Genomic DNA, 25195 nt, shown 5'->3' with positions numbered 1-25195 from the left:
CCCCCCCACCCACACTTAAAAGGCCCAGTTGCCTCTGAGCAAGTCTGGAGGGTGCTGGGGTCTTTCCCCAACTGTGCCATTACCAATGTCCTCTGTGTTTATCTGACCCACTCTCCTGGCAAGCCCCTCAGACCCCTCCAGTAGTGGAGGCAGCAGCGTGCAGGAATCCCACTGTTAAAAACTCAAAGGCTGGTCTGGGGCAGGTCGGGGCCCAGGCTTCCCCTTCTTGGTAGGGCCACTGTTCCCACAAAAGGTAAGGCCCCAGGGCACCCTGGGGCCTGCCAGAGCTACCAGTTGGCTGAGCCCCTCGCCCAGGCCCCCACGGTTGTCCCTCTCCAAGGACCCAAGGACAGTCAGACCCTGACTCTGCAACCCATTCCCATGGCCAAGCCCTCCCAGAAACCACCACGCCTGGGGGCGGGGTCTCCAAGCCCTGTGGTGGCCTCTGTGCCCAAGTGGACTTTCTCTCTGCAGCACAACTCCCCCTTCCTCCACCAGCCTGGTGCCACCGCCCCCACCCATGTCAGGAGACCCCACCCTTTGTCCAGAGAGCCCCTCCCCACTTAAGGTCTAGAGACTCCACTTCATGTCCGGAGACCCACTCCAGATCTGGGGACCTCGCCACCCTAGGTCCCAGGACCCCACCCCAGGTTGAAGCCCCCCTCCATGTCCAGAGACTCCGCCCCAGATCCGGGGACCCGCCCCCCCCTATTTAGGGTCCGGAGACCCCCCACCTCACCTCCGGAGACCCACCCCATGTCCAGGGACATTCCCTGCCCAGGTCGGAGCCCCCACCCCCAGGGGGATCCCTCCACCCGGATCTGCCCCCCATTCGAGGCTCCTCGCCCCGGGTCGGAGCCCCTCTCCCCGTCCGGACCCCGCCGCCGGGTGGGCCCCTGGCCGCGCGCACTAACCTCTCGCGTCTCCGTCGGTCGTCGGCACAGGCAGCGCGGCGGGCAGCCCGACCCGGCCGAGGCCCCAGGCGGCGGCGGCGGCGATGGCGGCGCTGCTGGGACCTGCCGGGCGCTTCCGGTGGCGCGTGCGGGCGGTGCCGGGCGGAGCGCGGGGCGCGGCAGGTCTGCGGGGCGCGGGCTGGCGGGCGCAGGATCGGGGTTCGCGCGGGGAGGCGGGGCGGGGGCCGGAGGGGTCCGCGCCGGCGCCCTTTCCCCGTGGGGAACAGCGCGGGGAGAGTGGCCGCCTCCCGATCCCCCGGCCCAGCATTACCTGTGGTCCCGACGGTGGCTCATCTCCCGAGGTCACCAGGTTTCGCGCCCTGCGCACCCCACTGGCCAGGCCTCCCACCTCCTCCCCAAGGCCCCGTGGGCGCACACAGCAGGTGCTCAATAGATGCACGTGCAGGGAATCAAGGAGGGGACGGTGAGTCCGGCGGTCTGCGCTCTGGGTGCCATGGGGGAGCGGAGCACACTGCTGTTCCTCCTGGAGCCACCAAGGGTCATGGACCAAACCATACAGCAATCCGATGACCGCGAGTGCTGGGCCTGCTAGGGTCCTGAGCACCGGCTGGGCACACAGGGCGTGTGTGGGATGGGGTGGGTTGGTGGTTCCCTGTTGGGGGACTCCCCCAGAGCTGGCCACAGTGCCACCATATCTGCCACCGTAGTGTGGCCGGTCCCACGCATGACAACATGCTCCCCACCACATCCCTGCAGGGACCATCCCCCAAACCCTACCCCTGGACTGCCCCACAGGGAGTGAGTGCTGAGGTGCTGGAGCAGGGACAGGGGGAGGGCTCCTTCACGGATAGGGTGCTGTGGGAGGAATATTGGCAGCCCTGGCCAGCTGTGTGCCACCCTGGCCTTGGGGAGCAGGGCTAGGTAGCCCTGCGGAGTCTGGGGAGGCGGTCACCAGCTCCTGAGGTGGGGACGGAGGGCTGCTCTCGGTGGCTTTGCTGGCCCCTGGGCCCCCTTGCTGCACGTGTCAGGCAGGACCTTCACGATTAAATCCCTCAGCCCTCATGCTGCAGCTGCTGTGGCCGCCCAGACCATGCAGGCTGGCAGGAGGCCATGCACCCAGAGTTCTGCCCCCACGTTCAAGGGCAGAAGGGGGACCCCCAGGACCAGGGTGAGGAGGAGCCAGTAGGGCCTGGGGAAGGTGCCAACACCTAGTCAGCAGGGTCTGATTTTGAGCCTCAGCCTCCACTTCAGCCCCGGAGCTCCTGATAGGAACATGCCTGCCCCATCCAGGCAGGGGGGTGGCAGAAGTGGCCCCTGAACAGGAGCCAGAGTGACCATGATGCTGGTGTCACCTGTCCCCTAACCCCTGCTGCCAGCAGAGAGTGTGCAGGGGGGACAGCTATGCGGACGCTCCCCCAGGTGGCTCCCGAGGTGGCCAGCAGCCTGTGGGTTCACAGGGGCCTCCACCTCCCCAGAACGCTCTTTTCAGGCCCCATACCAGCCGCTGAGTTCAGGGAGGAGCAGAAAATCAGAAGAGGGTGGGCTCAGGACACAGGGGCAGACACACCTTCCCGGCTGAGCCCCTGCATGCAGGGAAGGGAGCCAGGCTGTGAGGTGCCCCAGGGTACCCCATAGAGTGCACGGGTGCGTCCCCAGCTGACACCCTAAGGGCAGCACCCGCCCTGCCCATCTTGGGGTCCTTCAGAGTCCTTCCTCCTCCACAGGCTACCCAGACCCCCCAGGTGTTTAAAGGCAGATTTCCTGCAGTGGAGCCTACAGAGGCCCCACGGAGGCCTCTGCCAAGTGCTTATCAGACAGAGAGGGCTGCTGGGCGTGCACATGGGGAGAGCCCACCGCCAAAGATAAGCCCACAATCCACGTGGCCAGCTGCTCGCGCTGCCCTCTGCCTGATAGAGTGGGGCTGTGGGGTGACACAGCTGAGACCCTGTAGTGGCGGCAGGAGGGATGGGCATCTGCCATGGAAGGTAGGGATATTCTCCTGGTCAGAGCTTCCCTGAGCAGCGGATATGAGAGAGCAACTGGATGCAGCCCGTAGCTGCCTTGACCTCCCTGCCTCCCTCCGCACGTCCTGATGATCTTCTCTTATTTCTTCCTCCCTCCACAGGGAGCAGGCCGGAGCCTGGTGCTGAGGGTCCCCAGCTTGGGGCTCTCACAGGTTGGCCACACCTAAGGACACACCTGCCCTTGCCGTCCCCCTGCTTCAGTCGTCTCTGGCCTGCCTTCTGTGCCAGCATTTACAGGAGACGGATAGCGGCTTCTGCAGGGAGGAAGGACTCCAGCGGCCTGTGTGCGGGGGGCAGGGGTGGAGGGTGCAAATGGCCTCTAAGGAACCCAGAGGCGTTTCAGAGCCGCTGTCCTGCCAGGCCCTGCCGGGAACTGAGAGAGGCCAGGCCGTGTTGCCCAACGCAGGGGCTGCCCTTGTTCTCCCTCACTGGTGACAGAGGGTGACCTTTACAACGGAAAGACAGGTGGAGTCAAGACAAACGTTTTAATCCTGTGTCTACTAGAACGTTGGGTGAAGTTGAGTTCAGGGCAGTCCTGCCAGTTCAATTACCTTCCTGATGTGGGGAGGTAGGGATTACACCCCTGCCAGCCTCACCTGCTTAGTCTCGGGATCTGGGCAGACAACATGCACCCCGTCATTGCCTCCTGCCTGCTGGGGGATGTGTGGTCACCCCATACCATCACAGGACGGGACTCCGATCCCCTAAAGTGGACCCTGTACCACACTGGAAACTGTGGCCTCCTGGGATCGCGCCCCAGGCTGCTCCTGGTCCTTCCTTCTCAACGTCTCCCCCTCACCCCTGCAGGGCGGCAATGCTATGACCTTCTGGTGATTGGCGGGGGATCCGGCGGCCTAGCCTGTGCCAAGGAAGGTACGTGTCCTGTGTCCTGCATCCCGCCAGCATGGCAGGGCCTCCAGGCTTCCGGGTCCCCTGGAGAGGGCAGTGGTGCTCTCCAGGCTGGGTGGGGATCCTCCTGAGCAGCCACGAGCTGAATGCATTGGCTCTGCAGTTGGCCCACTCCTCCCCGCTGCAACCCCAGACAACCACTGATCTGCTTTCTCTCATTGTAGATTAGTTTGCATTTTCTAAAATTCTAAGTGAAATCATGCTGTGTGTATTCTTACTTTCCGGGCTTCTCCCACAAAGCACAATTATTTGGAGATTCATCTGTGTTGCTGTGTGTATCTAGAGTTCACGCCTTTTCATTACTGAGAAGTATTCCACTGTATGTCTAGACCACGTTTGGTTGGTTCATTCGCCTGTGGATTGGGTTGTTTCAGTTTTTGGCTGTTGTGAACAGTGCTGCTATGAACATTCGTGTGTGTGTGTGTGTGTGTGTGTGTGTGTGTCTTTGGGTCTTTGTGTGGATGTGTGTTTTAAATCTCTTGCATAATCTCCTAAAAGTGGAACAGCTGGGTCATGTGGTGTATCTCTCATTTAGGTATTTTTTCATTTCTTTCAGCAATATTTTGTCATTTCAATATACAGGTCTTTCACATCTTATGTCAGATTTATCCCTAGTGTTTCATATTTTTAAAACAGCTTTACTGGGCTTCCCTGGTGGCGCAGTGGTTGAGAGTCCGCCTGCCAATGCAGGGGACACGGGTTCGTGCCCCGGTACGGGAAGATCCCACATACCGTGGAGTGGCTGGGCCCGTAAGCCATGACCGCTGAGCCTGCACGTCCGGAGCCTGTGCTCCGCAATGGGAGAGGCCACAACAGTGAGAGGCCACATACTGCAAAAAAAACCAAAAACAAAAAAAACCCAGCTTTACTGAGGTACAAGTCACACACCATACAGATCACTCATTTAAACTGCCTATTTCAGTGGATTTTATATTCACAGTTGTGCAACCATCACCACCACCAATTTCAGAACATCTCATCACCCCCAGGTACTCTGTACCCACTGGTAGTCATCTGTCTCCCTCCCCTCCTCAGCACCAGGCTACCACTAGTTTCCTTTCCGCCTCTATGGACTGGCCTGTGTTCTGGATGTTTCAAAGAAACGTGTGGTTTTGCTCTCACTCAGCATATGATGTTTTTAGTGTTCATCTGTGATACAAGCATGATGTTTTTAGTGTTCATCTGTGATACAAGCATGATGTTTTTAGTGTTCATCTGTGATACAAGCATGATGTTTTTAGTATTCATCTGTGATACAAGCATGATGTTTTTAGTGTTCATCTGTGATACAGTGTGTGTTAGTACTTTGTTCCTTTTTTAGGGCTGAATAGTGTGGATGAACCACATTTTGTTTATCCACTTGTCCGCTGGTGGATGTTTGGGTTATTTCTGCTTGGGCCAGTTATGAGTAATGCTGCTCTGAACATTCCTGCAGGTTTTGTATGGACGTGTGCTTTTATTTCCCTTGGGCAGATTCCCAGGAGTGGAATTGCTGGGTGATAGGGTAGCTCAAGTTTTAACCTTTTGAGGAGCTGCCAGACTATTTTCCAGTGTCTGTACCATTTTATATTCCCGCTAGGAAGTGTGGGGTTCGAATTTCTCCACATCCTTGCCAACACCTGTTACTGTGTTTTCTATCATAGCCCATCCTAAGTAGGTGGGAAGTGAGTGGTATCTCATTGTGGTTGACTTATATTTCCCTCGTGGTTAATGGAGCATCTTTTCATGTGTTTATTGGCCATTTCTATATTTATGGAGAAATGTCTGTTTAGAACCTTTGCCCATTTTTAAGTTCGGTTGTCTTTTCATTATTGAGTTATGAGAATACACACACACGTATATTCTGGATATTAGATCCGTATCAGATGCATAATTCTCAATTACTTTCTCCCATCCTGGGGGTTATCTTGTCACTTTCTTGATGGTGTCCTTTGCAGCACAAAAGTGTTTAATTTTGATGAAGTCAGTTGATCTGTTGTTTCTTGTGCTTTTGGTGTCACATCCAAGAAACAGCATCCCGATCCAAGGTCACAAAGACTTAGGCCTGTTTTCTTCTGAGAGCTTCACAGCTTCAGTTCTTACATTTAGGCCTTTGGTACATTGTGGATTAACATGCAGACGTGGTGGGGTCATTGCCTCCGGGTTTGAGACATGCACCTTTCCATGTCACGGTCCCCCTTCAGGTGACACTCTCCCACCAGTCACATTCCACTTCTACATGTTACAAAGCCCACAGCACATTGTACAATTTTTGTTTAAACAGTGATCTTTTTTTTATACTGATTATTTTGTTTTTGTTTTTATTTTTATATATTTATTTATTTGGTTGCACTGGGTCTTAGTTGTGGCTTAGTTGTGGCTCGCCAGCTCCCTAGTTGTGGCATGCAAACTCTTAGTTGCAGCATGCATGTGGGATCTAGTTCCCCGACCAGGGAACGAACCTGGGCCCCCTGCATTGGGAGCACAGAGTCTTAACCACCACGCCACCAGGGAAGTCCCTAAATAGTGACTTTCTGAAGAGATTTCAGTGATAAGGAAAAAGCTAACACATCTGCCCATGTGGTCGTCATTTCTGGGGCTTCCGTTCCTTTCTGTGGATCTGAATTTCCACCTGGCATCATTTTCCTCCTACTGCAAGGACGTCCGTGAACATTTCTTGTCGTGTGACTCTAGGGGTTATAAATTCTTTCAGCTTTTGTGAGTCTGAAGACATCTTTACTCTGCCTTCATTTTAAAAAGGTATTTTCTCTGAGTATAGAATTCAAGGGAACAATACAGCCGGCCCTCTGTATCCACAGGCTCCACATTCACAGATTCAACCAACCACAGATCAAAAAAATATTTAAAAAAAAATTCCAGAAAATTCCAAAAAGCAAAACTTGAACTTGCCGCATACTGGCAACTATTTATCATTTACACTGTATTTACAACTACTTACATAGTGTTAACGTTGTATTAGGTGTTATAATCTAGAGATGATTTAAGGTAAAGGTTACTGCAGATGCTGCACCATTTTCTATAAGGGACTTGAGCATCTGGCTGCTCTGGGTTGTCCCAGAGCTCATGAGAGCTCTTTCTACTGTGGATAGTTTCTATTCCTGTTTTCAAATTCTCTAATAAAAGAGTGTGCGATGTCTACTCGACCATGAACCCCACTCGGTGCAGTATTCATCTCTGCAGTTCAACTTGGGTCCTTTTTTCTATCTTCCATGTTACTTCTTGACTTTTTGAACATGTGGAATACAGTTAAAACACCTGTTTTACTTTTTTCCCCACTAATTCTGACATTATTGTCAGTTCTTGGTCAGTTTCCATTGACTATTTTTCCCTTTAAGGGCTGTATTTTCCTGCTTCTTTGCATGCCTGGTAATTTTTGTTTGAGTGCCAGACACTTTGGACTTTACCTTGCTGGTTTCTGGATATTTTTATATTCCTAGAAATATTTCTGAGCATGTTCTGGGATGTAGCTACAGACAGTTTGATCTTTTTGAGTCTTCTGCGTAAGATTTGTTAGGCGCTCTGGCGCTGTGCCCAGTCTAGGGCTAATTATTCTCAACTGCTGAGGCATGACCTTCCTAATGCTCACCCAGTGTTCCAGGACTTAAAGTTTCTCCAGGCTGGCTTCTGGGAGCAGCACTGTCCCGGCCTTAGGTACTTTCCCCTCTCTCTCCTCTCTCTCCTCTGTCTCAGGAACCCTCAGCCCGGGAGCCTGCTGGACCTGCCTGGGCCCCCTCTGTGCTGTGTCCTGCAGACTATCTGGTCGCGGGGCTCACCTCGTCCCTTTCCTGTCTCTCAGAGATCGCTGGCCTTTGTTTTCATTTATTCAGTTTCTTGAAACCATTATTTCGTGTATTTTGTCAGGATTTTTGGTTATTTTGAGCAGGAGGCTAACTCTGGTCCCTGTTGCTCCATCCTGATCAGACCTGGGAGCCAGGCGTTGGTATGTCTGAGGTGTCCCCTTGGCTGGAGACTTTAAATCAAGCACTGGGATCCATCTTGATTCAGTTGAATGAAATGGTTTTGTTAATGAAGACTTCTAAAATTTGGTTCTAATCTTGGTAGCTGGTAGCCATGAATCAAGCATGTTCTGTGTGTTTCAAACACTCGTGGACTCGTGACATACAAGTGGGGCGTGCCCTCGGGGCCGTCACGGCCAGGGACCAGGGCTGGCTGATGCAGTGCCATAGGCGAGCCAGTGGGAAGCCCATGATTAGTCCTGGCCTCAGAACCTGGCTGGGGGAGCCTGCTGATAGCTGGGGGCTCCAGGCAGGGGTGCAGTTTGGAGCCCTGGTCTTGGGGCCTGGCTGACCTGAACCTGCCATTTGACCTCCGAGCTTCCATTTCCTCACCCTGAGAGGAGGCAGTAAACGTCCACCTGGGGGCTCTGACCGGCGTAGACCGAGGGCCACCCCACAAGGTGTCTGGGGAAGAGAGGAGTAAGGGAGGGCCTGGGGAGCGAGCCAGGGGCCTCCCTGTGATGCCTGCATGGAGTGTGCTTGGGGTGGGCCCCGGGCCTGTGCTGGACCTGCAGCCAGGTTGGGGGGGGCGCATCCCAGCACTGCTGTGGTGGGTGGTGCAGAGCCTGCGGTCAGGAAGAGGTCGGGGTGCCCGTCTAGGGGCAGCATAGCTGGGAGCAGAGGCAGTGGGAGACCCGGCTGCATAGCTCGTGGGCGGCTGCTGGCCTGGTCCTTCCCCAGCCTCCTCTGGGCCTCGTGGGCTCCTGGGGTCCCCGACCCTGAACCGGTCCCTGGTTGTGCTCACCTGCCTGTTTCTCTGGTCCTTCCAGCCGCCCAGCTGGGGAAGAAGGTGGCCGTTGTGGACTACGTGGAGCCTTCCCCCCGAGGTAGGCAGCCCCTGCCGGGGGCCGCATGTCCTGGGGAAGGTGGTGGGTCACACACAGAGGGTGGCTGAGCCCTGGACTGCTGCCCAGTCTCCGGACAGCGTTCTGCTTCTCGGGGAAGCTGCCATCACTGTAGGTTCCTCATCCTCCTCATTTAAACCAAGTCTGAATGCAACCGCAGCCGGCGCGTCCACACGGCAGGTTCACCTGGGCCGCGTTGGAGTTAAAGCAACTAAAAGGAATTGGAAACAGCTGTAGAGCAGGGCTGGCCTGGCTCACCTGAACCCTGTCTGTGTGCTCTTCCCACCTCCCCAGGCACCCGGTGGGGCCTTGGCGGCACCTGCGTGAACGTCGGCTGCATCCCCAAGAAGCTGATGCACCAGGCGGCGCTGCTAGGGGGCATGATCCACGACGCCTCCCACTACGGCTGGAAGGTGGCCCAGCCCCTGCATGACTGGTGAGGGCACGTGGGGGATGGCTGATCCCATCAGCCTCGCAGGAGCTGTGGGTGCGATTCTCACCTGGGGGCACCTCTGGGCCCCCAGCAGTGGGCAAAGTCTAGAGACGTTTTTGGTGATCTCCACAGTGGGGGCTGCGCATCCCCTGGGTGGAGCCTGAGATGCTGCCACTTGCCCCACGGCGCCCAGGACACCCCTGGAAGGACGCTCGGCCCAACGGCTGCAGTGCTTCAGGCCTGGCGGGTGGCGCATGGTCCGTTTGGAGCCCTGCGGTCTGAAGCCCCAAACCTGGCCCAGGGGCGGCAGCCGTGGGGACAGACATCATCTTTACCACCTTGAGAAACCCCTCTGCCTCTGGGCATTTCTGTTAAGGGCTGTTTGCCTCTAATAATCTGTGGCGGGACCTGCAGCTGACACTTGTGTGGTGGCTTTAAGCATCGTGCTTTGTGTCAACAGGGGGAAAATGGCAGAAGCCGTTCAGAACCACGTGAAGTCCCTGAACTGGGGGCACCGGGTCCAGCTGCAGGACAGGTACTGATGCCGTGCTAGGCTCTGGGCGGGTCCTGGGGCACGTGAGGACTCCCCAGGAGGAGGAGGCGTGAGACCCGGGTTAGAAAGCCCGGCCACCCTCGCCCTTCGCGGTGCCTGTTCTCCCCGCCTAACTGTCCCCTCCCTGCTGGGCACCCCCCTCACCAGCAGGAGGTCTATGGGTGTTTTGGGGGGAGGGTAACTGGGTGCATGTGGGGGCCTCCCCTTCCTGGTGGAGGGTGTCCAGGTGACAGGACTGACCTTGGGGGAGGCCCGGCCACCTCTGTCCTCATACACCGGGGCTGAGCTTGGGCCCTTAAGACACCCCTGCGTGGCAGCTGTGGTCACCATGTACCGGGGAACCCTGGGGAGACAGCAGCCGCGCCCCATGCTTCCCGGTGTGGGTCTGCACACTCCTTTTGCCCCTCGTGAGCCGTGGGTGGCCCGAGCTCACATTGTAGCCATCTGCCTAGTGCTCCCTATTTAATCCTGAGGTGATGCCTCATTTGCAGCGGGGATGTTTGAACACATCCTATTTCTATTTTGCAGAAAAGTGAAGTACCTGAACTTCAAGGCCAGCTTTGTCAATCCACACGTGGTTTGTGGTGTCTCAAAAGCTGGGGAAGAGGTGAGCGCCCTCCTCCCAGGGCCCCTGGGGCAGCACGGGCCGGTCCATGGGTCAGTCTGTGGCCCAGGTGGGTGGACCTCAGCTCTCCTCGGTCTCAGCGCTGTCCTTGGAGATCAGTGCCGCTGGGATTGATACGACGTTCCTCTGGACTGAGGCCAGTCTAATTCTTTGTGAAGGAGGAAGTGACCACGCCAGGCTGCCCGCTGCTCGGGCCGCTGCAGCCCTGCAGGGGTTTGCGGGGATTCCAGGAGACCTTACCACCCGTGCAATGCTGTGTAAACTGTGAAGTGCTTGGACTTAGAGGCTCTCCTGCCAGTCCCTGGGGCTGCTGCCACAGGGTCCACACTGCAGGGCAGAGGCTGTGATGGGGAAGCTGGTGGAGCCCTCGAATGGGGACTGCAGGTGACCTGGGTGACTGTGGCTTTCTCGGTTTCTTCTCAGACTCTGCTTTCGGCCGACCACATTGTCATCGCCACCGGAGGGCGGCCGAGGTACCCCATGCACGTGAGTGTCCTCAGGAGCCCCCACCCCCCCACCCCATTCATGATCTGGTGACATGCACCTCCCACTCCCCACTGTCCTCCAAGTGGCCCTGTGCTCACAGCTGTCACTTTTCACTGCCCGTGCTCTCGAGTGCCCTCTGCTGAGCCAGGTTCCCACATCCCCACTTGGCTGAGTCCCGAGAGCGACTGTCGCGTTCCTCAGCTGCTGGGCCAGCCCCCGCCTGCCCTCTTCATGTCCCCACATCACTTCTCCTCTATCTCCCTTGTTGATTCCTCCTTTTTAGCCTCAGAATGTTGGAACGTTTGGGACTTAAGCCTGGTTCCTCCTCCCCCAAACCCAAATCTTGTTCTTTAGTTGACGTGAAACTCACATACCATAAAATGCACCCTTTGAAAGGGTACAGTCCAATGAGTTCCAGTTTATTCAGAGTCATTCACCCGTCGGTCCCACTACTGAATCTCAGAATGTTTCATTCGCCCAGAACGAAACCCTGGCCCCATCAGCTGTCGCTCCCGCCCCCCTCCCCCGGCCCCAGCAGCCTGCTCTCTGTCTCTGTGGATTTGCCTGTTCTGGACGTTTCACATCAGTGGGATGAGATGCATGGCCTCTTTGACCAGCTTACTGCTGAGTGATGTTCCGTGGTGGGTGTGACATTCTGTTGTCTGCTTGCGTGGTGGACCTCTGGGTTGTTTCCACTTTGTTGAGTGATGCTGCTGGGAGCCCATGTGGATGCAAGTTGTCCCTTCTCCTGGGCAGACACCTGGGGGTGGAGGTCCCAGGCCCCCGGGGCGGGGGGCAGCCTCACCGTTTACATCCCCACCTGCAGTGCATGGTGTTCATCCTTTTTGGTTTCTTCTCGTGTCTTGTGATGTTTTGCTGAAAAGTGATCATTTCAAATAAAATGACATGTTCACTCTGGAAGCTAGGATCTCCCTCCACTTTGGGATTTCGTTTATTGCTGCTTGGCTGTTGGGTGATTTTTCTGGACCGATTTTGTAAACTCTTTATTCTGTGTCCTGTGAGGCTACTGAGGTCTCTGCTCAGTGGCCAGCTAGTGACTGGGCAGAGATGTGCTTAAACACCAGACCCAGGAAGTCTCCCCGTCTTTGCGAGGCTCCCCACCCTCAGTGCTCAACCTGGTGGGGGACGCTCTGCCTTCGCCCCCACCACCTGCTTCTGTGGGGCCTGGAGGCCAGTGCTCAAGGCTGCCCCAGACCCAGACATAGGCCCAGACAGGTGGATGGGGAGGACCAAGGGCGTGGTTCTGCCTCCTCACAGACTCTTAAATCTGAACCTCCGTCCAGTTCTGTGCTTCCACTGGAAACAGGAGCTGGGAGGGCGCCAAGGCAAGTGCACACTCCAGTCCTCAGGACCGCGACGCGGCCCCTGCCGCTGTCAGCCCAGCAAGAGCAGCCTCCAGAGGGGACCAGACAGCTGTGCCAGGTGGCCCTGGGCAGGATGTGTGGCTCCGTAGGAGGGGAGGGCGCTTGTTCCAGTAGCCACATAGGCAGGGGCCAAGTGGTGACTATTAGTGATCCCTCACCCACAGCTGGGCCCACGTTGGCTCCATTCAAAGCCCCTGATGGCCATGGTCAGTTCCTGGGACCCAGAGATCAGCTCAGCTCCACCCTGCACGTGGCTGCCAGAGTGCCTGCGAGGAGACTGGCCCGGCCTCTCCCTGCTGTCCGCTTGCCTGAGGGGCGGCTTTAGGAACACAGATAAGTTAATTTTTTTCTCAGAGAAACCTCCCTGGAATTCTCTGAATTAATAAAACATTCTTAGTATTTCCTACCACCATCCCACGCACTTATCCTTTGCAACAGTTACAGTTGTGATTTGACATTTTGTGTGTGCGTTTATGTTTATCTCTGTCTCCCCAGCCAAAACATAAACTCTGGTAGGACTGGAAACTGCCTGGTTTTGCTCACCAACATACTCTCAAGATACTTAAGAAATATTTATTGAAAAAATGAATGATTTTTAACCGTAATATTATGTGCCTGATTCCAGAGTCCTGGCCCATCACTCTGCACTCAGGTGGACAAAGACTAAGTTTGACCTGCATCCCAAGGCAACAATTGTGTCTCATAAATCTGCTTCCACAGTGCTTTGTCTGGATTGGATGCTACAGCTTAGTAAAGAGCAACCATCTTCTAATTAGCCTAAACTCAGCTTGCTGCTGATTCTGAAGAGGCATACTTTATCCTTTTGGGGTGAAGCGGGAGCCTCGGGTCCTGGGGAAGCTGCTCAGTGGCCACTCTGCTCTTGGCTGCCCGCCCCGGTGCCTGCCAACACTTGTTGTGTTTTAGTATTGTGTTTATATCCAGACCTTTCGATCTTCTTGAGCAAACTTAAGAAATTCCTGACTTTATTTTTTTTGCCAATTGGAACCGTAAACTGTTTGAAATCCATTTCCTCTCTCCCAGCACATCTGACTCTCAGGGGCCATAGAGAGGACGTGTCCTGTGTCCCCCACCTGCTGGGGTATGGGGTGACCTGGACAACTCCCGGGCACAGGGCCCACCATGCTGTCCCTCAAGGGCCCCCGGTTGGTCGCATCCAGCCTCCAGCCTTCAGCCTGGCGCCCTGGGAGCCGGCCCGCCCCGCTTCACCCCTTGCTCCCCACAGCCCTGGGTCTGGATCTGGGGGGAGTCCTGGAGAGCGAGAGGAAGGAGCCGCTGCCCCGGGCCCCCAAGGGAGTGGCCGTATCCCCTGTCCCAGAGGCTGCACCCGAGGAGGTGCAGCCACATGTGGGCAGGTGGTTCTGGCTCAGTTGTGTCTGCAAACTGGGCATCCTCGGAGGGAGCCCGGGGGGCAGCCGGTGACGCAGGCCTCACATTGACCCTTTTCCCGGATAGATCGAAGGTGCCTTGGAATACGGGATTACGAGTGATGACATCTTCTGGCTGAAGGAGTCCCCTGGAAAAACGTAAGGCCTGGGGGTGCCCAAGGGGCCCCACTCCCCTGTGCACACAGCCAGGTGGGGAGCACATGCCGCTGCCCCTCTGTAGCGCATTCTTTCCCACCTACCTGAGGGAAGGGCAAAAAGCCCGGCCCTGTGCCCATTTGGGGCTGACACTGTCCCAGGACTGAGTCACAGTGCGTGGCCATTATTGTCTGGGGCACAGGTTTTCACCAGGGTTCCCAGGAGCCGCAGGTCCCAGTGGGTCCTCAGGGCCATCTGGGTATGCGGGTAGGTGGGTGGGCCCTGGGGGAAAGCCCTGGTCCCCCTCCGGCTCCAATCGAACGTCCCCGTTTTCATCTGTTTGTCACCTGGGCTTCCCTGAAATCAGCAAAGGCTCAGGCTTCCAGAAACCAGAGCCCAGCTGTGAAGCCAGGCCTTCAGCGTGGCTGGCCCCCCTGTGGCCAAGGGCTGGGTTCACTCCTGGCATGGGGTCCGGGTCTGGGTGCTGCTGCCTGGGCACTGAGGAGACCTCATGCTCGCAGGGACCATAGAGGCCACCAGAGGGCGACAGAGGCTCGGCCGTCACAGTGCTGGGCTGCCGGGGTGGGGGTGGGGGGACCAGCTGCCAGATGGCCCGAGGGCATGCCCGGGGTGGGCAGGCGTGTGCAAGTGTGCATGTGTCAGCATGGGTGAGGGCATGTATGTGTACACGTGAGCACGTGTGTGAACACGTGAGCACACGTGTGAGAACTTGCGCATGTGCTCGTGCCGCGCTCTGCTTGTCCCTGCTATCCCAGCCTCACGAGGTGTCCTTGTTCAGGGCTGGGCACAGACCCTGGCATGGGGGTGGCTTGGTGTGACCTCCCACCACTCGCGGCCACCTCTTTGTGAAAGGCTGCAGTGAAAACCCTGACATGCGTCTTCTTGTTGTCTCAGTGTTTCTTATGTGTCGTGTGCGCGGTCAGGGCTGTGTCCACAGTAGAGAACTGCGGTCCCCGCTGGGCGCTTGTGCTGCTCTCCCTGCCTGATGCTGCCTCGGCATTTCCATGGGGCCTGAAGGGAAGGGAGCCTCTCCTGCTCCCTGTTGGGGGGTGGAGGGAGCACAGCCACTTCCATCTGCGGTCAGGCTCCTGGCCCTGGCCACCGCCTCGCCTCCCACAGGGCCCCCAGGCTGTGGTTGGTGCTTCGACTTGGCAATAGTTGTTCATTTTTCTGATGTCACATTTATCACGTTTTCTCTTTACGCCATAGTATCTGGGTTATTTGTTGTTTTGTCTCTGACTAGTAGGTTAAATGTGGCCTGGTTTCATTTGCGTTTGCTATTATGTGGTCTTTTGTGTAATTATTGGCCGTTTAAAATTGAGTGTGTAAGTCGTGAGTGTGTGTCTGTGAGTGAGCGTGTGTCTAAGTCTGAATATGAGTGTGTGTGGCTGTGAATGGGGGCTGCTCGCTCCTGGGCCTTCTCTCTGGCTTTTCTCTTTCTTATCTTTCCGCGGGTTTGCTGTCAGGGCTGAGATCCCGTGTTGTTTACAATTGCAGATTTTCTCAGCTTGTCCTTTTAACTCATGTAACATACAAATATGACATACAAATGTTTTGGTCTTATTTTTTTTAAGTGTAGCTTAGGCTCTTTTACACTTAATGGCTGTTAGATTTATTGCATGTTCAGGAGGACCTTTCCCCACCAAGATCTTTTTTGACAAAAGCCCTGGATTTCCTGTGGGTCCCAGGGCCTTGGGGCGTCTGCAGCACATCTGTGGCAGAGACGGGGTCCCATGCGTCCACCACCAGCCCCTCCCACCAGCCTGGAAGCTCCTCCAAGCAGAGCCCAGTCCTGCTCTGGCCCTGATTTGGGGTCCCTACTGCCGCGCAAGTGCCCAGCGTGGTCTTCAGACCTGCATTGTTTTCTTGCGCATTGATTTCTCTGGGTCACTGAGGCACTTTGCCAGCCTCTCTGAGGTGGACTGTGGAGACCATGGTGCCGATGGCCTTCAACGTGCGGCCGCCTGGACACTGGCTCCCCGCTCAGTGCTTCTGGCCTGGCCGAGGCTACCCGTGTGGCCCGGTAATCTCCACCCATCACCGAAGGCCAGCAGTTTCTGAATCCTGGTCTTTTCTTAAATTAGTTCCTGTGTGTTTTATTTTCTCTTGTTTGCTATTTCCCCATTACATCTTGAGAGCCAAGTCCACCTCCAGGGGGGCCGGTGTCTGGTGGCTCTCACTGCCCACTGCTCACTGGAGGCTGGTGTGCGGAGAGGCTGCACAGGCCGGAAGGAGGCCCGGGCGCAGGGGCCCCGTGCAGCTGCCCCCAGTGACCACGTGCTGGGGCAGCGGCCTGCGCGGCCGGGAAGACAGCCCCAGATATTGGGGTCAGGAAAGTGTTTATTTTCTTCAGAAAAAAAAACGTTTAGAAGACTTTTTTTAAAAAAGCTCTTTCGTTTAGAAGGAATCTAGGTATGTTATTGTTTAAGGAAAAAGTGTTTGCAATGTATCAGTCACCCGTTCCATTCTGAGCATGATTTATGTGAGGAAATGGTTTTTTTAAAAATTAAGCTGGAGATATATCCCTGTACGATGCTTCTGTGAAACGCAGCTTTTGTGCGGAGCTGTGGATGCAAGTTGTAACAGTGTGATACGGGAGTCAGTGTTTACTCCTTACATTCCTGCCCGCAGTCAAAATAAGCCCGAGGGTCTACAGTAGCATTTCTGTATTTTATCAGCTTGGGCTGGGCCGGGGGTGGGGGTGGGGGGGCCTCTGCTCACACTCCGAGGGGCTGTTTCTGCCAGATTTATTTGCCTTATAAATATTCCCCGTGTTTATTTTAACTCGCCTTTAAAATGGAGCTGAAATGAATATGGACCCGAGGGCTGCCCCCGGCCCTGGAGGCCTCCCAAAGCCGGCCAGGACCTTCCCACTGGGCCCCGGCCAGGAGGCCAGCCGGCGGTTGAGGGTGCCCAGTGTGCCTGGCCTCGGCCTGCAGCGGTGGAGCCTCCACTGGCCGGCTCCCAAGGTCCCGTGGGCTCCGTGGCATCCTGTCTTCCTCCCCATGATGGGGTGTGGGCCGCGGCTGGCGGCTCAGGGGCATCTGCATGAGGCTGGGTGGCCAGCAGCTCAGGCCTGGAGAGCCGGCCCTCAGCCTCCGCTGTTGCCCCACCTGCCTTTGCCCCAAAGGGTCTTGGTGCTTTCTGGACATCCTGTGTCCAGCTGCTCCTGGGGGCCCCGAGCTCTGTGGCCCCAGCATTTCCTGCGCTGGCGGGACAGCTGCAGGGCCCCCACGCTGTGTGGGTGCACCCTCGGGGAGCGGATTGGGGCCTTCAGACTCAAGAGGCAGGTGGAGAGCTCTTTAAGCTGGGGCTCCAAGGCCTGAAGGAAGGCTTTGTTTCTGCTTCCTCCCCCTTCAGACTCTAAGGAGAGAGCCAGCCCTGTGATCAGGCTAATCCCACGGCAGTTACACCTTGGTGTACAGTGTTTGCAGCACCGAAGGGCACACAGGGGGGCTCCCCGAACACACACACAGCTGAGTGGGGCTCTGGGTGCAGGTGGAGCCCCCGTGGGGTGTCCTGCTGCAGTGTGAGGCCGTGTGTCCAGTCCTCAGAGGCCCCGCCACCCCAGGTCCTCCCTTTGCCGGCAGGGCTTGCCGTGGGCACTGTGCCTTGGCACCAGCCTCAGCCCCACCCAGGCTGGGGTCTCCTAGGTGGCCGGCAAAGCCCACCTTCAGCTTCAAACCTGCCAATAAAAACGCAGCGTCCCTTCAGGGCTGCCTGCACCCCACCTGCAGGCGCCAGCTCCATTTTTGCTGTTTTCTTACTCCAGTCCATTTGAAGGGAGTTCTCTGGTTGAGACCTTGAATCCTGCATTTTTCGAAGAATAATACTTATTTGATGAATTGGGGGCAGGGTGGAGTGAAAACCAACACGGTTGACCGTCTTTCCTCTTGGAGACAAGATGAGGCCCAAGGTGACCATCAGGGCCAGTGAACGCCTGCCCGCTCTGAGGTTTCAGCCGCCCATGCTTGGTCAAGGATGCCCACTGAGGCCCGGCAGGGCTGGTGCCTATCCCCCAGATGTGCCCTCTGTTGGCGTCTTGGAACCAGTAGCCTGGGGCTGGGGGTACCATGACCTGGAGGTTGGAGTGGGGGCCTACCCCGCCTCCCTACCCTGCTCCCTGCAGGGCTTGAGGAGGTGCCCAGGGGCTGCAGGAACAAAACGCTTTTGCCAAAATCAGGAGACCATGTTGCTGCGTTGTCTGGAGCTGGGCTGTGGGCTTCAGGCTGCAGCCACCGCCCCCCTGCCAAGAGGGTCTGCTCTACGGAGACAGGAGGGCTCGGACGAACAGGACAGCCCAGCAGGCGGGCAGTGGGCTCCCTGGCACCTGCATGTCACGGTTGCCCAGGCCGTGGCCACCCTGAGTGGGAGCACAGGACACCGTGAGGTCCACACAGATGCTCTTCATTGGTCCTTGCATTGGAGCAGGATGTTCAAAGCAGCTCAAGCCTGTTTGCATTTTAAGTAACTCGTAGTTTCGTATTTTAAAGAAAGGCTTGTCCCCTTCCCCATACACGTCGAGACTGAGGGAGGGCAGATTGTGTAACATTGAGTGTACCCACATGCAGACATGTGCATTGTGCCTATGTGTGTGTGCCTCACATGCCGAGCTCTCCCCACTCACCCTGCACAGGATGCCGGCAGTCCTGTCCCAGCTCCTGAGAGGAAGCCGTGTGCCAGTTGCTTCCCGCAGGGCACTGGCAACAGTATTCCCAGAGATGTGCTGCTGTTTGAAATGGAATTATATCATTAGTACCTGCTGGGATCAGAGCTGACACTTGCTTATCCGTCCTTGCATCACCTCCTCTCGTTCAAAGGCTGAGGGGTGATCTGACAAGCCCACCCACACGCCGCCCGGGCTGGGAGTCTCCGCTCTGTGTTCAGTTCTGTTCATGTGTACACGTGTGCAAGTGTGTGTGTGTGTGTGTGCACGTGTATGCATGCAGGGTATGTGCAGCTGAATAACAGGAGAGGATCTGCTGGGTCCCAGCGTCCTGTGTCTCTCTCCCTGGCTGCCCTTGCTCGGGGAGCTGACTCTCCCAGCCACAGGCCTGTGTGCAGCGGGGCTGGGTGGGCAATGGGTGGGCCGTCTGCCTGGGCCCCGTGGTCCCAGAGTGTTCTGCCCACAGACGGGGCTTCCAGGAGCTGCCCCACGTCTGGCGCCTCCCCGTCTGTTTCCAGTCTGGCTGCAGGAGGTCCAGAGGAACCCAAGGCAGAACTTTCCTTAGGAGAGAAGGCAAATCCTCCTGCTTCTTCTGACTGGGCTTCGTCCATGTTTGTCCCGCCTCCAGTCCCATCCCCGGGACGTGCTGTTTTGTCCCTGGCCACTCATTCCTTCACCACCAGGCAATTTTGCAAACCAGCAGCTCTGTTTGTCATTCACAGCTGGAGCTCTGGGAAGTGGGTTTTGTACATTGGGACAGCCTGTTTGAACAGTTAGCCGCAGGGACTCCGCAATAGTGACATGTCAGCTGACAGGCGCCCTGCATGAAGGCTGCAGGGCCCCGTCCCCCTCAGAGCCCCACCAGGGATGGCTGCATGCATCATGGCGGCCACGTGTGAGACTCAATTTGTCCCTCTCTGTCCATCTCTCTTACAGGTTGGTGGTTGGGGCCAGCTGTATCCTTTGCTGCGTGCAGGTGACAGACAGATAGACAGCTGTGTTCACTGTCCTGAGAGTGGAAGCTTGGGCCCCAGGCCCGCCTGCCCCCCTCACCGCACTCTCTCCCATGGGGCTTGCCCTCTGCCACCTGGAACCAGGCACTTACAGGCCCACTCAGGGCAGATGACCTGTGCTCAAGGGACAATTTGAGGTTGACCTTTGAGGCTGGGGCTTCCTGGAGGCTCTTCCTGAGTCACTCGCTGGCTGGGCAGCTGGACACAGCCGTGAGGCAGACGGTCCTCCCTGGAGAGCAGCCCCACTCAGGCCGGTTCCTTAAGAGGGAGCAGTAACACCAGGGAGGGTGGAGGGTGCATCTGCAGGAAGATGGAGACACTGAGGTCTGGGCACGTCTCCTGTCCTTCACCACACAGGCCCCTTGGTTAACCTCCAGGGAGTCTGGACAGAGGCCCCGTGGAGGCAGAACCTGCCTTGCCTGTGGGTGCTGAAGGGAGCCTCCACCTTGCCCTGGATGTGTGTTTGAGAGATGGGGGCGGTGGGGACAGTGTCTCTGCGGCCAGTGTTGGAGACTCTTCTGGACTGCTGGGGACTGGTGGAGACGGGGGCTGCTGGCGGGGGCACCGGGGGTCTTGCTGCCTAGCTCCCGTTAGCGTTCCTTAGCCTGCTCTGGCAGACGTGGCCCTGGAGTGTGCTGGCTTCCTCACTGGGCTCGGCCTGGATACCACTGTCATGATACGCAGTGTCCCTCTCCGGGCCTTCGACCAGGTAATGCCGGGCCGGTGTCCCCTCCACCTGTGGCCCACCTGGGCAGGTGCAGGTGTGGGCTGGGAGCGAGGTCTCAGTCTTTAGAAACTGGCCCTTGAGTCGAATGAGGAGATTGTTGGCAAAATAAACACCTGCCAGCGTATTGCAGCAAGGGTCAGCACGTGGGGAGCGTGGCAGGTACCAGAGGGACACCATGGGCGTGCTGGCCAGCTCACGGGCCGTGAGGTCAGGTCACCCAATAGTAAGTGGCCAGCGTGTGTGGGCAGAAGTGCGGTCCTGGCTTCCTCGCTGAGCCCCCTGAGGTCCGAGGAGCTCTACTATCCAAGGGTAGCATGGACAGGGAGCAGGCGGCAGCTGGTGAGGCCCTGGGTGACCGTCACGGGAGATGGTGGCCTGGCCACCATGGACTGGAAAGACGTGATGCTGAGCCAGGCCACTGCAGCCTCGCCACCTCCCCGTCCACCGCACGGGGCAGCACCGGCCCTGGGGCGCAGACTCTCTCCCTGATGGTGGACGTGCCCACATAATGAGCGCGTGGAGTTTTTTTTAAACCAAAAACCCTCCGAGGAGATGTCACTTTAAAATCCAGGTCTGGGTTGTCATTGTCAAGACACCAGGCTCCCGGTGCCCTGCAGAGGTGGGCACTGTCCATTGCACAGCTCTGGGGCAGTGCACCCCTCGGTCCTGTCACCTGCTCAGTGCACACGCCCGAGCACCTGCCACGGGGACACATGTCCAGGGAAGGCCTCGAGCCTCATGCTGGACGCAGGTGGAGATGGGGCCTGAGAGGCAGAGGCCTGCAGGGATGTGGAAAAGGGGGCTGATGAGGCTGAGCTGGAGAGCCGGGTTGGCAGGTGGTCATGGTAGCAGGAGAGGGAGAATCTGCATGTGGCTGGCACACAGAAACGGTGGGGTCACCAGGCTGGAGTCAGGGGAGCGGGGGGAGAGCAGGCTCCAGGTGAGGCCTTGTGGCCTGCCCACCTGTTCCTGGGGGACAGACAAAGCTCCTCATGCTGGGGTGGCCCCTGAGTCAGGGGAGTTAAACAGTGACTTGTATTTTTCCTGATGGCTTGTTCAAGCCCCCACCGTGGCCCTGGGGGCACAGCTGCCTGGGCTGGGAGGGAGGAACCCCTTGCAGCGCTTCCTCATGCCATGCCACCTCCCCTAGCAGTTCTTGGTGGGAAGCGGAGGTGCCCACCTCCACTCCCAGCTACCCAGCTGCTGACCCCAGCCGGGGGGGCCAGGCAGGCAGAGCCCGGGAGAAGGGGTGCGTATCTGCCATTTCAGTGAAGATCTAAAGAGAGTCCAGAGATCACATGCACGCTAACTGAGGGGCTTGGGTCCTCAGATTTGGAGGGGGTTGGGGCGCCAGAGTCTCTCCCGGCTTGGCCCTCAGCTCTGTGGAAAGCAGGGCACTCGGAGCGGGGCGGCCTGTGTGAGGCGTCCTGGACGAAGGCGTGGGGCCCTGACCTCTTCCTTTGGAGAGGCTCCCCCTGGGGCCCCGGGCCTATTCAGGCTGTAGGCCCAGGTCCTCTGCACAGGCCTCAGCAGTGACACTCCCACTGCTGCCCGGTCCTCAAGGCATGTCCTCTTGTGCTTTGCAGCAAATGGCTTCCTTGGTCACAGAGCACATGGCGGTTCACGGCACCCGAATCCTGAGGGGCTGCACCCCCTTGAGGGTGGAGAGGCTCTCAGACGGGCGACTCCAGGTCACCTGGGTGGACCTTGCCTCCGACAAGAAGGACACAGGCACCTTTGACACCGTCCTGTGGGCCGTAGGTAAGGATGCTCAGGACCCCGTGCTCCTGCGCGCACTCGGGGGACAAGGCGTACCGCCTTCCCCTCCATTGGGCATCTTGGCCCCCTTCTCACCACTCCTGACGCTCGTCACTCTGCTGGCTCTGGGGTGGGGGCTGGATAAAGGCCATGAGGTGGCCCTGACCAGCCTCGCTCTTCCTCCGTCCGAGCACACTGTGGCCTCCTGGTCTTTCTTCCCCAGCGCTCCTCGTTCTGGAAATGAAAACCAAGGAAGAACTGTGGATGGTGGGTTGCAGGCAGCTGGGTTTTCGTCGGGGAGACTAGTTAGTCCTGTGGGCGGTTTATCGAGGCCTTGCGTACATTTCCTACTAACTTTAAACCTTGGTGTAGATGTGTTTTTTTAGTAAATTAGACTTGTTTTCCACCGTAGCCTCAAGATAGCTGTTTATAACATACAAACGATAACGGAGTTTTTACCTTTTTTTAACTTTTAACGTGTGAGTAACATAAAATTTACTATCTTGGGCTTCCCTGGTGGCGCAGTGGTTGAGAGTCTGCCTGACGATGCAGGGGACGCGGGTTTGTGCCCTGGTCCGGGAAGATCCCACATGCTGCCGAGCGGCTGGGCCCGTGAACCATGGCCGCTGAGCCTGCGCGTCCGGAGCCTGTGCTCCGCAATGGGAGAGACCACAACAGTGAGAGGCCCGCGTGCCGCAAAAAAAAAAAAAAGTTTACTATCTTAACCATTTTTAAGTGCTTAGTTCAGTGACGTTAAGTACATTCACACACCACCCTCCATCTCCAGAACTTTTCATCGTCCCAAATGGAAACTCTGTCCCCATCAGATAACCCCCCACCCCCTCCCAGCCCCTGGCCCCCACCCTCCTACTTTCTGTCTCTGTGACTCTGATGACCAGGTCCCTCAAGTGAGTGGGACCCTACAGTGTTTCCCTTTTTGTGTCTGACTTACTTCACTGGCATCGTGTCCTGGAGGTTGTCCGTGTCATAACCTGTGAAGGTGGGCAGTGCTGCATATGGCACACTAGACTCATCCAGGCATTTGCCAGTGGACACTTGGGTTGCTTCTATCTTCTGGGTGTCTTGGAAAATGCTGCTGTGCACAGTGGCATGCAGAAGCCAGCTGCTGTTAATACGTGAACGTAATGGAGATGCGAACGTAATGGAGACGTGTAGCTTCTAGCCAGCTTCTCGTTGCTTCTGACACGTCCCCCTGGCCGCCTTCAGCTCTGTGGGTCATCTCGTGTTGGGAGTGGGTGTCCTCCCGGCCTTGCCAGAAATCACACTTTGCAGATTTGCAAAGGCAGCGTCTAGTGATAGGGCAGAGGCCCCGGGCCTTTCCCAGCAGGCGTGGGCTGGCTGCCACCCTGCCTCCCGTTCCCCGAGAGGCATGGGTCCACCTGTTTGTGGGGGTGAAGGCCGAGCAAGCGTGGCCATGTAGAAATGGCTTGTTGGTGACCTTGTCGGGCACACTCCCTCCCAGGCTGGGCCCTCCCTGCACCCGTCTGCCCCCACAGAGAAGGGGAGAGTGGGTTTGGGGGGCCCCTGCCAGGGCTGGGACGGTCAGCCTGGAGAGGAATGGGCTTTGAGGGTGGAGCAGAGAGTGCAGGTGCTGCGAGGGGCTCCCCACAGAGGGGCTGCGGGTCCTGCTCCCGAGGGCGTGTGGGCTCACCTGCCGGGACACCCACCTGCCTTGGTGCCTGTGGCCCGTGGGCTTGGGACCCTTTTTCCTGATCTGCCAACTTGCATTTTAAATGTAGGGACGGTCAGTGTCTTCGTTCTCCTGTGTTTCCAGCCCGTGGGTCTCTTCATGCTGAGCCCGTTCACTTGTCCCCCGTCTGGGCCTGGGCTCTGAGTCCGTGTGGTCGTCAGACTTGTTGTCTGGCTCCACAGCACTCAGCGAGTGTGCCGAACCCTCAGAGGGCCTGTCCCCCAGCATTTGTCCACCCCGGCTGCCCAGGCCCCCGCGTCCCTGGAGGTGGGCCCGGGCAGCAGTGCACTTCTGAGAAGCTGAGATACTCAGCGTAGTGGGAAATCAGAAAATGAAATAAACTCCGGAGGAGTCAGCGATTCACTTCTGAGGAACAAGGCAAAGATCTGAAATGCCCCAGAGTGAAATTACTGCCTCTTGACCAAGATCCGCAAAATTACCAGAGGAAATGTTCTCGACCAAATTGTAAAAGTAAATTTTACGTAGGTTTATTTTGATGAACGCTACTCAGACCCAGAAACATAAACTGATTGTTATTAATTTAAAATCCGTTCTAACTGGCGAGGTGGCTGGTTCCCCCTCCCACTCACACCCCATCCTACCGCTTGGTCCCCAACGCCTTTGTACTGAGGTGCGGGCCTGCACCCAGATGCCATCAGCTGAGCCCACGCTGCTGGCAGCAGCCAGAGGGCAAGGGGCCGGGCCCTTGGAAAGCCTCAGGGTCCTCCCAGTGTCCAGACGACCCTGGTGGGCGGCAGGCAAGGCCCCGGGAGCCCTCCCCAACTGGTTTTGTTTTCTGTATTTTCAAAAAGAGCATCCCCCAGACAGTCTGCCGGGCGTGATTGATGCTGAGGGTGGAAGCTTTTCACAGTCCTTGGCCTCTGACCTTGCTTTCCGAGGCGGCGCTGCGGTGGCGGGTTCCTGGCACGCCTCTTGGGTCTGCACGGGCAAGTGCTGGCGGGGCCACTGCTCCCGCCGGGTTTTGTAAACATTCAGGAACCATTTCCCAGTTTAACAACCGGGAATGTTCTCCGCCCGTTTACCAGGTAAGCCTTGAACCAAGCGTTATTTCTACTTGCAACAAAGGGTGATCCTGGAGGTCAAAATACAACGACCTGGGCGGCACGGCTGAGGAGGCAAAGAGCTCGCAGACTGTAGGTCTGCCCAGACGCCAGTGCTGCATCCACACTGGCTGGACTTGACGTGTTAAAAATGAAAAGGGAAAGATGCGCCTTGTGCCCTGTGGACGGTCCACGTGGACGGCCTTGGCCACAGCCGACGAGGCTCACAGATGCGGGGATGGGACGTGGGCCCTGCAGTCTGCCAGCCTCTTCCTCGGTGCAGCCTTGATCTCCACGTGGTGGATTAAACACATTAGCAGCTAAAGCAGTTAATTGCTGTGCAGGGGGCCGGCTCATTGTTTGTCTGTGAATCACCCACCCACACCAGGTGTCTTAGATAACAGGCTGGGAACTCGCAGGAGGAGGATTTCCTGTCTGCAGATGTGCCGATTACGGTGCTGAGTGAAGACAGTCAGCCCCCCTGCCTGCCGCAGGCTCGTGTTCACC

At 57.2% G+C, this 25195-nt stretch overlaps 1 protein-coding gene across 1 annotated transcript in view; it reads left to right on the top strand.

Annotated features, from left to right (window-relative positions):
- Window positions 1-1027: 1027 nt before the first annotated feature.
- TXNRD2 (thioredoxin reductase 2) overlaps window positions 1028-25195 on the top strand; it is a 34735-nt gene continuing 10567 nt past the window's right edge. The window contains exons 1-11 of the mRNA XM_007460026.1: window positions 1028-1091; window positions 3740-3811; window positions 8634-8690; window positions 9003-9144; window positions 9602-9676; window positions 10223-10301; window positions 10743-10805; window positions 13664-13734; window positions 19355-19374; window positions 20049-20140; window positions 21745-21919. Of these exons, the coding sequence (XP_007460088.1) occupies window positions 9062-9144; window positions 9602-9676; window positions 10223-10301; window positions 10743-10805; window positions 13664-13734; window positions 19355-19374; window positions 20049-20140; window positions 21745-21919 (658 nt within the window). The 5' untranslated portion in view covers window positions 1028-1091; window positions 3740-3811; window positions 8634-8690; window positions 9003-9061. The remainder of the gene's footprint in view (window positions 1092-3739; window positions 3812-8633; window positions 8691-9002; window positions 9145-9601; window positions 9677-10222; window positions 10302-10742; window positions 10806-13663; window positions 13735-19354; window positions 19375-20048; window positions 20141-21744; window positions 21920-25195) is intronic.

Source organism: Lipotes vexillifer, unplaced genomic scaffold, assembly GCF_000442215.2.
Source record: "Lipotes vexillifer unplaced genomic scaffold, Lipotes_vexillifer_v1.1 scaffold987, whole genome shotgun sequence".
NCBI classification, from domain to species: Eukaryota; Metazoa; Chordata; class Mammalia; order Artiodactyla; family Lipotidae; genus Lipotes; species Lipotes vexillifer.
Note: the sequence above shows the minus strand (reverse complement) of the source record. Positions and strands in the feature narration are given on the sequence as shown.